The sequence below is a fragment of the Lytechinus variegatus genome, chromosome 15 (genome assembly GCF_018143015.1).
Source record: "Lytechinus variegatus isolate NC3 chromosome 15, Lvar_3.0, whole genome shotgun sequence".
Classification (NCBI taxonomy): Eukaryota; Metazoa; Echinodermata; class Echinoidea; order Temnopleuroida; family Toxopneustidae; genus Lytechinus; species Lytechinus variegatus.
In genome coordinates, this window is record NC_054754.1 from 22,389,554 (window position 1) to 22,404,755 (window position 15,202).

Sequence of the window (15,202 nt, forward strand, 5' to 3'; positions counted from 1 at the left end):
AGGCACTTTTGGAGGAAGTGTATGTGTCATACCGGCATGTCCGTATTATTTCCTGGCAGATATGCATTACATGCATATAAAGTTAACCCATTACTGGGTAAAGAAGGGTACATGTACATGTATGATTTGTTGGGGAAAAACAGTATAAAAATGCTGTGTAAAGTTTGAGCAGTGTTGAACATAATTATAAAGAAAGTAGGTACAGGGGATGTACATGTAGTAGGCACGAGGCAGGATTTCATTCTTGCCTGTGCCCTCTCTAAACCATCCAGAATAGGAAATAACTTTTATTCTTTGCCGCATTGGGGCACTTGCTGACTTTAGGAGGCGATTTTCTTTATTACAAGGGCTACTTTGTCTGATCAATGAGCAATTATGCTGTAGAAGCATGCAGAATATTGGTATTCTAATAATATATTCTTGAATATTGCTTGAAAATACTGTAGAAAAAAAGGTCACCCCAGAGCATTCCGTTTTGCAAATTTTAAGGGCAGTTTTGGCTGTCACGAGGGCAAAATCATCTGTCACCATCATGTTTTTCCAGCGCTGCAAGCCTGCAACCATCCATCTTTATTGAAGCAAAGTGATTCCTTAGACTTCTTGATATGTTTATGATATTGTGTACATGATTTGTATGAAGGTTAAAGCTAGATCTACATGTATGCTAAAAAAATTTCAAGTAGAAACCAGAGCAATCACGCGCACTGGCACTACTAAGCATCTCCAAGGCATTATCCTAACTTCTCTAAAGATATCAATCATCGTCTCATGATGCTAATCTGGTAGATCAGGAGAAGACGGGTTCGGGTTGAACCCATTCCCTCCATCCTGAAAGGATAAAGAATGTTCGGTGTTGATGCCGATGTCACATACAAATCACCTTGATGCGTGCCAGAACGTGAGATTGATCTTCCTGGTCGTTGAAGTTGATGCTGGAGGATTGATCGCTATGCCAACAAGATGATGCTATGATGAGAATTCCTGCAGACAATCGATCGGAAAATGTTGTACTCTACATGGACATGTAGATGCATGAAGAGCTGTTTTCGGTGACTTTATACTGACTTTCAGATGGTTTTGTAGCAAGACATACTATTCATCTTCTTTTCAGGAGCTTTTCTTTAATATGGGATTTAGTGTCGTCCTATAGGCTAATTTGTTTTTGATTGAGCCAAAATGTTCGATGGTGCTTTTACAAGAGGTACATATAGTACATGTAGTTCAGTGCATACTTCTTTTTTTGAATGACAAAGTTTGGGGTTCTAATCCCACCCCTCACTTACATGTGTTCTTTGGCAAGGAATAAAGTGCACTTGGCATATACAAGTACACGTACATGTATCTAAATTGCCACTCTCCACCCAGGTGTCATTTGGTCAGTAGGAAATATTGTAATGCTGTGGGCCTTGTGAGAGATCGCCCAGGTACCGGTACTACATGTATATAAAATGTATGTGAAGACGGAGTAATAATGGAGTATTAAAAATGGTTGTTTAAACAGTGATATGTACAATGTAGGTCTAAGATTTGCTGGTCTTCACAAGCAAAGATCATATTATACATAGTGTAATGTAGGCGAGACCGGGGTTAGTTGGAACATGGGGTAAGTTAAAACGTTGTACTTTTCTTAAATGCCTGCAAAATGAATTTATGCAATACTGCCCTCAATTTATTGCAATAATGATTCAACACTGTTGTATTATTAATAGCAATAAATTGAGGGCAGTATTGCATAAATTTATTTTACAGGCTTTAAAGAAAATTACAATGTTTCAACTTTATACCCCATGTTCCAACCCCGGTCTCCCCTACAGTGAATACATATACATGTACAACCATCATTCTACCTGAAGAATAGCAATGCAGTAGGATACATGTACATGTAGGCTGTGACCTGTATCAAATTGTTCATTAGTGTAATGAGAGTGACTTGAAAAGACATCAGTGGTTTATAGATGGGTTGCACTGTCTGAAGATCACGAGAGCTAATGATACGTGTCACGACCAAACATGCTGCTTGTCCAAATTAACGTCGCCAGGAGAGTTGATTGGAATGCAATAATGCATACACATGGAAATTATTTTGGACTGCTAGTGCGAGATCATACTGTTTATTTAATAGAAGATCTCATGCAAAATTGAAATTCTTCGGCAATGCAGCCTCAAAACCAGGTTTTCAACTGGGGGGGGGGGGGTTGATCCTACATGTAGTCTGATGTGCAGACCCTCACTCAAGTTAAGGGTCTGAATGTGCAGCCTACTCATGTGAAGGGAGGGGGAAGCTTTCATTGATCCCCCTTAATACATTTAAAAAATAAAATAAGGGAGGAATTAAAGAGAAGGGATTGATCAACAAGTGTGTCTCTATGCAAAGACTAGCCATATATACAAAACTTGCTGAACATTTCAATTCTTTTTAATATTAGGCCAAGACTCAAAGTTCCTATCATAATATTTAATGTACTCTGTTTCCATTATTTTGCTTTAGTACAAAGCTGAACAAAACAGTCAACTACATGTACATGTACATGCATGGCAACAGGTCAAACAGCTGTTCATGAAACCACTCTCTCTCTGTATCTCTTCATTATAGTGCGAGATATAAGTCCCACTGTTCACAGTATTGCGCAGGCCAACTGACTCAAGGTGGCTGCCATCATACAATAAATTCACACTTCCCATACTACTGTACATGTGTACATGTACATGTACATGTATGTATATCGCCCAATGCAATCAGATAGTCCTGCTTGGCATCTAACAAACACTGTGTGTAAATTCAATCATTATTCGTAAACCCTCAATGCGCCTCTTTTTGTGGCAGTAATAATTATCTCCCAATCTCTTCTCTCTTCTCCTTTGCATCGCTTCCATTTTTTCTCTTGATCTGCTTTATTTTCACCCCTGTACATGTATATTTATAGCAGACCCAAAGTTGACACTATTTGGATTTGAACTTTTCTATTTTATTATTTGTAAACTTTCACATTGCCCCTCCCCCCTTTTATTTCCTGTCCTTTGTTGATTTATTTATTCTTACTTTTCTTTTTTTTTACTAGTATGAGGCACATCATGTCATGGAATTAATAAAGGCAGATGAGGCTGATGTTAAAGGCCCCGTCCACCTCAGAAGAATGTTGAATTCAATCAATAGAGAAAAATCAGACAAGCAATACATATGCTGAAAATTTCATCATAATCTGATAAAAAAATAAAGTTATGACATTTTAAAATTTTCGCTTATTTTTTAGAAATTAGCTTTATGAACAATTATAGAATCGATGATGTCCCTTACTATTTTTTTTATTATTGTTTGAATTATACAATACATGTATTTCAATTTTTATGGATTTGACAATTGGGCCTAAGGACCAACTTAATTGACTGAACCATAAAATGTGAAACAATGGTAATTCCACATTGTCAGGGAGAAATAAAACTGTTACACAGGACAATGACGAGAAAATTTTTATTATTTCATATTTCATATAATAAAATACAAGAGAAATGCATAGTGAGTGAGTGATTTATTGTTTTATTTCATGATATGCGTGTTTCTGCTTGAAGGGGGGGGGGGGGGGCTTCCATGCACATTATATTTCTATCACCATATTTCATGGTGTGGAAGAATTTGTTACAGCCCACAGGCAAATATTGATTTTTTACCCTTACTTCATTTGCTAACTAATGTTGAATTTGATATTGATTTTTTATTAAACTACTAAAAGATTAAACAAATGCAGACTGCAGAGAATACATGTATGTGTACTTGTATACTGTACATACTACATAAAGTTCTTTGTTTTAAATATGTGAAAAAATCAGACAATGATTATCTCGTACATACGTACATGTAGGCCTACACACACGATGATATTGGCCATGCATGGTAGGCCTACATGTACAACACCTGTACATGTACATGGATATTTTGGAGAAACTTTGAAAGGAAGCTACTTTCAAGAGAAGTATACTGAGAACGAAGTCAAAGCCACACAAGATGGTTCCAAATCGATTGGCCTTCTGAGACAACTGCTATTAAAAGTTTGGCTTCCCAATATTATGTTCTGCAATACATGTATTTAGTGACAACCCCCAGATGACAATCAATGTATTTGGTTTCTCTGCATATTGGATACTGGAGTGTGTTGGCTCTGAAAGGAATTCCGACTTGAATTCCTGAACGTGATCAGGGGCCCTTCTTACAAAGAGTTACGACTGATCCAATCAACCTCAACTACATGGAAATCCATCAATATCATAGTTTTTTTCTACAGGAAATTTGCTCAATAAAAGCAAAGAGAAGCACACTGAATTTTCAAGAAAATTATGTTTTTTTTCATGTATGAATATCATTTCCAGAAAGTATTTGAACAAATATGCCTTTCAGATGGTGACATTGTTGGCTTTCCATAGATGTGGTTGATTGGATCAGTCGCAACCATTTGTTAGACAGGGCCCTGAACTTGTTAAACCAGGGGAATGTTTCTGCCGTGCCTTGCCAAGACGAATTCTGCATAACGGGTAGTCCAGGAAATAGCAGTCTATTAGGTTATGAGCTGTAAACCAACCATAGGACATTGATAGTTCCAGGGAATACCCACAATCTATTTCCAAAACGAGAGACGCTGCCCTGGACAGCCTGTATTAATAGCCTAGTGACACAACATTTGCTCATAATGCGACATTTGCTCTGGTCCTTAATATCTCAGAGGGCATAGCCATAGGGTTAGAGTTTTATAGGATTATATTTAGAGTTTTTGCTTTGAACAGAATGTTTATAAAGGGCAGTGTTTATGTTTGGCTTCAGTGCAGAATCAGATGTTCAATTGGAGTACCGGTAATTGTTGCTGGAGCAAAGATCATGGAACCAATAACCCATTCCATTCATGCGCATACATACATGTAGGCTGTGTTTATGCTTCCATTTTTCAGGCCAGAATCAGCGTTTCCAAATGTGATTAGTGCAAAACACGGTTGCGTCAATGCTTACTTTCATATAAACGCTGTTTCAAAACGCAGATCGTAAACTCACAAAAAGGTGCGTTTGTAAACGTCGTTTGACCAGAATCAAGTTTTCTGGGGAAGGATAAACAACCGCGATCGTAAACGTGTTTAAATGACGTCATTTGGTACCTGCTTCCGGTGAGATGAAAATCCGCGGGGAAATACAGTCGTATTGCTCCATGTTATCTCTACGTAATAACAACATTGGGAAAAAAAAACTTTCGAAAAAATGCGCGCCCAATTTGACCTCGCTTTACGATGCGAAGCCAGCTGGAGATCATGATTTGCTCTGAAAAGTTAAGCATAAACAGCAATCCCAGAACCATGTTTACGATCGGCGTTTTGAATCGACGTTTGAAATCGCTGATTCTGTCCTCGCAATGGAAGCATAAACACACCCATAGATACATACGTGTGTTAACATGGGCATTTTCATACATTGAACACGAGCTTTATTCTTGCAAGATAGTTTACATACCTGTAGGCCTACTTGCTAATATTTACAGATACATGTACATCATACATGTAAATGCCAGTTGTGGTAATGATCTCAAAATGAGTTTGAATAGAATCTTATGAAATTACCAACCAAGTGCTTGTATATAAAAAAATATGTGCCAACTGACTCTGGTAGAAAATTTGCTTTTAAAGCAAATATCAGGTATTTTCCCAAGCAATATTGATACATTAGCTGTTATTAAAATGCTTTTCTGTGTTAGTGGCAGTTAACCCTGATTTTAACAGATTTTCTCATGGAGTAATTGTTTGACTGCAACTACTTTCTTTTACCTTCTATGAACCATGATTTAAAGTCCATTAGATCTCAAATTCTCTCTGCAATTTCATGAGTTTAGCTTCAAGTGCTTTTGTTGGCCTCCTTATTGAAACTGAATCTCTCTCTTGTTTCTATGGTAGTGGGTACAAAGTCACTTTCAATGTGAATCTTGAGAGCGAAAAATATGAATGCTTGAAAAGTGAGTCACGACTTGCACAGTATGATCAGGATATCGTTTTGGTTTCTTTACAGATCCTCCAAAAAGATAAATTATATCTGCTTCAGATCAAGTGTTTTGTGGATGAGATATACATGTATTCTACATGTACATGCAGCTATGTTTTTTAGGCCTTCACGTACAGTTGAGGCCAATCGTTTACATACACCCATGGAATTCAGTTAAATTGATTCGCTTGCCAAACATCATTAAGCACAGTATATCTTCAGAAATATACATACTACCATGATGGATTTGGTATCAAATGAAAGAGTGTAGCTCTTTCATATGAATGGGATGCCTTTGGGATTAAAGTGCATTTCAGGTAGAATTTTCTTTGAAGAAAAAAGTATTCTGGTTGCCGAATGTATTTTATTCAAACATTGTATCATAGAAATATATAAATGCCAAATCTATGATTTATATTAAATTTTCTAGCATGATATGTCACCACTGAACAAAGATGTGTAATCTGAAACGTTTGTGTTGAGAAGTAACTAGCACAAATGTTTTTGTCAAGTTTTTATTTTTGATTTGTCTAAAATATGAAGATTTTTTGGGGAAAATGACACCTTAATATTTTTCAGCTCCTGATGACAAAGCAAATCAAACTATGTCAATCTGTTTTAATATATGTGAAATTGGAAACAAGGCTTTTACATGTAATACACAGGATGTACTTAAAGGTAAATGCTAGTTTTGGTAACGATATCAAAATGAGTTTTTACAGAATCCAATGAAATGACCACCAAAGTGTCTGTTTGTATAAATAAAACGCATGTGCCAAAGAATTCTGGAAGAAATTGTGTAATTGCTGAGAAATCAGTAAATAAGCACAGGAATCGGGTAGGGCGTCGGGCCCGACGCCCTAAGCAATAATATACATTGTCCCACGTGGGCTTATCTGTGTTGGGGATCTTCGGTGTGAACATTTTTCAGCATAGATTTCAAGATTTCACAAAGTTCAGTTAATGTAACTGTACCAGATCTAGATCCTCGATGATATAACTGACAATTAAGCCTTGTTTTACAGACTTTCTCATGAAATCAGTGTTTACTGCAACTACTGGAATTTCTCTTTAAAGATGATTTTATAAGTTCTTGCAAGTACAGTACTCCCGTGAATTGTGTAGGCCTGCTTGTACAATTTTAACTTTAGCTGTGAAAGTCATTTCCAGCTTGTTTTTCAGCATTGCGTTTATGAAGTGCAAGTAATTATATGTCACTTCCTTACCTATCAATCAATACCCTCTTTAACAGTCTATCAAAGCTTTGTTCTTTATTTTATTTAAAACATAATTCATTTCCTCTTGCGGTAATTATGCCATTTTAAAGTGGTTGATGATTTGAAAATACCATTTCTCTGAAAGTATATTCTCAAAACACAAAGTAGTTTTCTATCAAGGAATGTGAAATGAAATTAATGAAAAACACTTGAAATATAAGCTGTTAACAAAAACACTTGATATAATGTAGATCCGTTTGGAGCTGTGTAGTTGGATTCAAATGTAATCTCAAGTGCAAATGTAAATATATATCCATTTGAGTGTGTTTAATGAATTGAATATGGCACATTCTGTAATTGGATAATATGAAAGAAAATAATATGCTTTTTTAATTTGAATCTGTTCTCTATTTGTATACATCCTTTTCGAAATGTGGGGGTAGTTTTAATAGCAATTAAATGGGATATTGAGAATATCTCTATGGCTCGCACAGGGGGAGATGATGCTATTTTTTACATGTATATCTATAAAAAAATGGCCCTCACCATACTAGTTAATTAATGAAATCATGTACACAGTACAGTAATAACTCTATGATGTTATCATAGTTCTTGTAAAACGCTGTTTCCAATTTATACAACCATTTAGTTGCTTGACAGTTAACAACCATAATTATACTCGCTTAAAGGTAAATGCTAGTTTTGGTAACGATATCAAAATGAGTTCGTACAGAATCCAATGAAATGACCACCAAAGTGTCTGGTTGCATAAATAAAACGCATGTGCCAAAGAATTCTGGAAGAAATTGTGTAATTGCTGAGAAATCAGCAAATAAGCACAGGAATCGGGTAGGGCGTCGGGCCCGACGCCCTAAGCAATAATTATACATTGTCCCACGTGCGCTTATCTGTGTTGGGGATCTTCGGTGTGAACATTTTTCAGCGTAGATTTCAAGATTTCACAAAGTTCAGTTAATGTAACTGTACCAGATCTAGATCCTCCATGATATACTGACAATTAAGCCTGTTTTACAGACTTTCTCATGAAATCAGTGTTTACTGCAAATACTGGAATTTCTCTTTAACACTTTGTCAGAAGTCTCTAAGCGCTCTACAGTATATGCAGCATAATTACCCAGGCTTTAGCAGTGCAGCTGTTACGCGCGCTGCGTTTCAAGGAATAAATTCCTGCCAGGTACCCATTTACCTCACCTGGGTTGAGTGCAGCACATTGTGGATCAATTTCTTGCTGAAGGAAATTACGCCATGGTTGGGATTCGAACCCACGACCCTCTGTTTCAGAGTCCGGAGACTAATCCACTGGGCCACAATGCTCCACTTGAATTTATGCTTGAATTTATTGAGAATTAAGGTTTTTTTTTAGGAGATTTAAACATTTAAAGCTGTTTAAGAAACAATTGAAACTAAGGTTCATTACATGCAGTACCACACAGCATTGTTTAAAAATTTAGCAAATGCTGTGTATTAATCGAATTTTAAATACCCAAGTTTAAACAGGGGAAGAATAAAAATCTGAGATCTCTCCTTCTGTGAGAGAAAAAAATATCCTGTTTTTGGAAGGAAGAAATCTTATAATTAGGGACTTCTTCATCAGAACAAGTTGGTGCACTAGCTTTACAGCTCTTATACTGATCCAATAAACATGCCTAATCAGAGAATATTAGGTGTATTTTGTGCATGAGCACCCTTTTTCATTTTTTATAGCCCAAAACAATTCCACGCCTTGTTATTTTATTATTACTTTGTTGATTTTACCCAAGTCTTCCAAAAATACACAAATTTATTTGTGCATTATGAGCAACATTTTACAGTCACTTTTTAGACATTAAAAAAAATAATTTTCCATTGTTAAGGCAATGACTGCAGTTTATCATTTTTAACAGAAAGTCCCATATTAAATATGATCGCAAACCTACCAGGATGGCGGATGTGTCAGGGAGTAATGACAACTTAAAGGCCTTTACACTGGCCCTATAAAGAAAAATACCTGACATTTTCTGATTGAGAATCCTGGCTATTGTAAAAAAAAATGTAGCATCCTGAAAGGAAGTACTCACAATTATCAAGACTGAGTTTATAAAGGCTTTCTCTGAGGATGCAGGGATATTTGCGAAAGATCATATTAAAAACTTGTTAGTTTTTTCTTTTTCTTTTTTAAGAAATACTGTAGCTTTAGAAATGAGGCTCCTTCTTCAGACTAGACTATGCACTATACGAAAACAGACAAGGCATTTTGTACAACAAGATCAATGGCATGTGTACAGCTAATTATGATATTCAGTATATTTCCCAATTGGGGCGGTGTGAGTATGCCCGTCTGTCAGATATTAGAGTTATGAGGAAGGACCTCTTCCTTATTCTCCGAAAAATGTGCAGTATTAGTTCGCTGATGGTACTCAGAGGATATAGATTACCGTCCATACCGTGTAATTCTAAGCTTCTACAGTATGCATCAAGAAGGACATCCAAAGAAGTTCCGGTTGATACACTTTAGGATTAAAGATAAATACCAGTTGTGGTAACGATCTCAAAATGAGTTCGAACAGAATCCAGTGAAATTACCACCAAAGTGTTTGTATATATTATGTATAGATAAAAAAATATGTGCCAAAAAGCTCTGGAAGAAAATGCGTAATTGCTGAGAAATGTGCTACACAAGCACGGAATGCCATCAAATGCTGGGTATTTTTGGAAGCAATTTTAGTACACTGTCCCATATATATGTTTTTCTGTGTTAGTGATCAGCAGAATTATCGATTTTGAGCTAAGATTTCTTGATTATAGTACAAAGATAAGTTTACCGTTAAAATGTACCAGATTTAGTGTACATGTATGATAATATTTTGACAATTAACCTTTATTTGAAAGACTTTCTCATGAAACAATTGTTTGCTGCAACTATTGGCTTTTACCTTTAAAGAGCTTAGACAAGAAGGGATGTCTGATTGTCTCTGGCTGAAAATTACTATTTCAATATTCATCCTCTTGTATAGTTCTGAAAAAATCCTGGTGCCCGAGTTTAAGACTTCTTTTATTTACACATTCAAAGAATCTTATGAGCATTCAATAAAAAAAGTCTGTTATTATGCTTCATTCACAAACATTAATTCTAAATCTTAAAGAAAATACAAGACAGCTAGGAAGCGGTTTTATGAAACACAAGGAAGTTTGTAACTAGAGACTTTTATCGTCAATAATCATCACCGCATAATCCTTCAGAAATAAAGTCTTTTTACGTATCGATAATGGAGAAAAGTAAAACACAACTGAAACATCGTGGAATTTTTGTATTTCACAAAAACATTTGTTCAATATGAACAACTTGATATTTCTTATATTGTCACTAAAATATATTTGAGATAAGTTTGATGCGGGGAAAAGATGTTTCTTAATTCTGTATATTTCTTTCTTTTTTTTGCAGGAGGTGAAAGGAGGCAAGTCATACACGAAGTGTGGTTTTGTTGACATCAACCTTGCGGAGTTTGCTGGAGCAGGTTCAACATCCAGGAGATATCTTCTTGAAGGCTACGACTCAAAGAATAGACAAGACAACAGTACATTAAAGGTAGGTACCGCCTATGCTTCTGAAAGGGGGGGGGCATTTCATAAAGCTGTTCATAAGTTAAGAGCGACTTTGGTGATCCTTAATTGTGTTGAATGATAGTCACCATTTCAATGTTAATTGGTGATTATTTAACGCATAAGAAAGGTTCACCACTTGTTCTTAAATTCGCTCTTAACTTGCAAACACCTAAGATATGAAACAGCCACCTGGGCTTATTGGTAAATTGCCACTTGGTCTATACCAGGGCCCAGTTGCATAAATGTTACTTTTATGGTAACTTTGCCATCCAATGGTATCTTTCATGGATCTTTGATTTTGATTGGCTAATGAGCATTCTTACCATGGTAGTCACCATTGGATGGCAAAATACAGTAATAGCAACTTTTATTCAACGGGACCCTGGCCAATGAAAAAAAAATGTTTTGTTTTCGGGGACTACTTTTCACAACTTATTGCCTGAATATGCAACATTGGATAAACTTTATCAATGCAAAGAACGGGGATTTCCAGGACTACATTTTTTGTGGTTTCCTTGGGCCCATCTTACAAAGAGTTGCAATTGATCGGATCAATCACAACTATGGAAAGCACAGTCAATATATAAAGTGTATGTTAATAAAAAAAAAATTGGACATGAACATTGATTTCTGGACAATTTAGTGTGTTCTCCTTTGTTTATAAAGGACATTTTGCAAGTTTCCTGCAGAACAAATTATGATACTGATGGATTTCCATTGAGTAACGATTGATTGGATCAATTGTAACTCTTTGTAAGATGGGCCTAGGGCTCTTTTAGGCATATCAGGAGATAAATCGCCCTCAGCCCCTGTGTAATTTTTTTTTCCTGTGGGCCCCATCTTTAAGAGTTGCAATTCATCTGATTGATAGCAACTATGGACGGCCAGCAATGTCAACATCTATTATGCATGTTTGTTCAAATTTTTTTCTAGCTATGATGTATATTCATGCATTCATCGTTGTCTTGAAAATTCATTGTGCTTCTCTTTGTTTTCAAAGGGCATTGTGCACTTTTCCTGTAGAAAAAGAAAATGACACTGAAATCAGTCTGATGTATACCATAAAGTTACAATTGATTGGATCAATCATAACTCTTTGTGAGACAGGGCCCGTGGTCTACACCTACTTTCCTGCTTTTATGTGGTGTCATCCCACATTTTCTGATCCTAGTCCTTTCTATAGTTAGAACATATACATACACGTTGAGATTGGGTGGTCCCTTTCAGGACCAACACTTGCCCAAGAAAGATACGTGTAGGCCTACCTCGAAACCTACTACACTATTCTTCTTCGCCATGGAAACTTTCAGAAATTACATGGAATGACTTCAGAAGGTTGATACAGAGGCCTTCATGTAGGCAGATACAGTGTACATGTGTCAAGTTCTGGTGTAAACTTCAATCAATGGGCAATAAACAATTTAGAAAAAATGCCATTGTTGCCAAACCTACCTGTAAATTCTATTCACCTTTCAATGAACCAACCGATTATTTATCCCAAGATCTCAGTAGCCCTGAAAAAGACCCGGCTTTCTTTCATGCAGGAAGCCGAGAGTTTTGAATTTCTGTTGTATGCGCTCTGTCAAATCTTGTCAAAACACTGTCAATTTATGAGTGCTTGATTGATGGCTTGTCAGTGGGTTTCAAACACAAAATGTTCCCGTTTGTGTTGTATTGTTTCTAATTGTGCAGATGATTTGTGAAGAGACCTTTTGTGACTCGCCACAAATTGACCTACGTTTCTGCTCCAAAAGAGATGGTGAATAGAAGAATGTAGCGATAGAATAGACAACCTCCCTCAGCCTTTAAAATGCTTTGTTTTGACAAGGTTTTATGTTTTCATGAAAGGAAACGTTTTGTCATTCATGCTTTCAAAGTCATTTACACCCCATTAAAGCACCAAAAAGAAATATAGGCCTATGAAGTCACGTACTAGGATTTGAATGCTTCAAGAAATAAACATATTCGGCATCCTGGCTACAAGCCTATACATGTACATGTATGTCGTGATATTGTCATATCATTATCAAGGAAGTTTAATAGTGGTTTGACTTCTGTTTTGATCTTCGATTATAAATCATGCAATATATTGCATGATAAAATGTACTTTGAGCCTCGTTAAGCATATTTTTGGATCTTAATGGTGAAGTATGTATACACACTTTAATTTTCGTAACTACTGATGGTGAAAGAAGAGGCTGCACCCATTCCCAAGTTGCTATCCTCTGGTTGTGTATTCAGACTACAAATATATTAAAAACTGCCTAGACAAGACCTAGGCAATTTACAATGGGAAATGTATTAAAATGTACTTCTTCATAATTTATGATCACAGTGGCTGTACATTCCTGGGTTGCTACGGTAATTAATTTACTTTCATGCATTCAGACTGACAATGTATTTTGTCATATAAAACATTCCCTCATCAGATGCGATATTCCAAGCTTCATGCATTTCCTTGCAATGAACAGAGTGGCTGTTCATGTAGGCCTACATGTTATTTTAATAATGAAATGTAGAAAAATGAGAGAAAACTATTGGGGAATGTTTGACGAAAGTCTGTCATTTGAAGAAATTATAAAAGATAGAAAATTTTAAAGATTTCAATATGATAAAGCAGCTATCCAGTCATGTTACGGGCATAAATGAAATATGAATAAAATCTTTTTAAGGGGGGGGGGTGGGGAGGTATGAAATAATGTGTCTGATGATAAAGCCTGGGCAGACTGCGCTGATAGAATCACTTGTTTTTTTCTTAGAGGAAAATGGCATTTTAGGGAATGTCACACAACCTACTCGCAGACAAGTTCAGCGCTCGCCTATTATGTCACATAATAAAAAACCTTTTATAACTGCTATTTTCTGATGGTTTTTCATCATACTTTCACCATTAATTGTCTAAATAAAACTTTGTCTATATCAAAACCAGGTTCCTATCAGGGTGAACTTCCCCGAGAAACAAGCTTGAGGTTTAATGATTTAGCAGTTAAATTGCTCCACGTGCATACATTGTACAGGCCCTGGGAACAATTTTTTGAAGAACAAGGGGTTGCTCGTTTAAATTTGACAAGCAATAAAAGGGGGGGGGGGTTCCTCAAGGAAACGAAGCTTTTTGGTTAAGAGAAATTTGACAAGCCCCCCCCCCAAAAAAAAAAGAACACAAAAACAAAAAACCCTGTACCCCTGCTTTCCAGGGTGGTGGTATTGATGTAGGCATTGGTCAAGAAAAATAAATTCAGAGGCAATATGAATAAGTCATGGATTAAACAAGTCGAGACCTGCATCCAGTGCTTTCTCCTACACCTCTGTTTTAGAGTGAGATATGTTGGATATGTTTATATTTTGAAGAGTAATACCCCTAAAACCAATCCAATTATCCGCCTAAGAGTAATGCGGATAATTCAATAAAAATTGCGTTCACAAACTCCCAAAATAATCCACACGATTTTATGAGCACCAGTCCTTCATGTTTATAATTTCGTGGAGCTCAATAAATCGCTCTCCTTATTTTTTTGAGGAGCTCAATTGAGCTCCTCAGAATCGCTCTCCGGCGTGAGGAGCTCAAATCAATTCATTACAATACATGTATGATAAATTGTAGATTTTTCTTAACATTGTATATATGCAATAGCTGTGTTAGCTATTAATTAATCTGTGGTGAAACAAGGCCTGGGTCATGTCAATACGTTTACAAGATGTTGTACGCACTCCTGTTAAAAAATAAAAAATTAAAAATAAATAAAAAAACTTGCTAAAATTTCAAATTTTACATCTTTAAATCCATGAAATGGCCTTTTTTTTCCATAATTCCTTGAAATTACTTTGATTTAGTTGAAAACTATCAGAAAAATGAACAATATTCACCACTTTCCCCGACTCTGATTTGAACTTACCTCGGTAAATATTGTAGTCCCACATGTAGACTTCCATGGTGTTGCCATGAAAATCTACATATGGGACTACATGGGACTGCAATATTTACCGAGATTAAATTAAAATCAGAGTCGGGAAAGAGATGAATATTCTTCATTTTTCTGATAGATTTCAACTTAATCAAAGTAATTTCAAGGAATTATGGAAAAAAGAAGGCCATTTCATGGATTTAAAGATGTGAAATGTGAAATTTTTTCAATTTTTTTTTTTTTTGAGGAGCGCGATTTTTTGCTCTTCTTATTTTTTAAGGAGCGCGGTAGGAGCGCCGGCACGATCGCGCTCCTCAAAAATGAAGGTCTGGAGCGCCCGACCTGAAAAAGGCAGATGATTGTCATGGCAACTGCACACGCCCCCTCCGATGGGGTTACTTTGGAAAAGGGTGACCTTGTGACCGCACCATGGCAATTATCCGCATTACTTTGGAAATGCGTTCATAAAGTCA

General features: G+C 36.2%; 1 protein-coding gene across 1 annotated transcript in view; it reads left to right on the top strand.

Annotated features, from left to right (window-relative positions):
- Nucleotides 1-15,202, top strand: part of LOC121428496 (protein FAM102A-like) — a 54,942-nt gene that overhangs the window by 1,858 nt on the left and 37,882 nt on the right. The window contains exon 2 of the mRNA XM_041625129.1: nt 10,667-10,810. Coding sequence (XP_041481063.1) covers nt 10,667-10,810 — 144 coding nt within the window. The remainder of the gene's footprint in view (nt 1-10,666; nt 10,811-15,202) is intronic.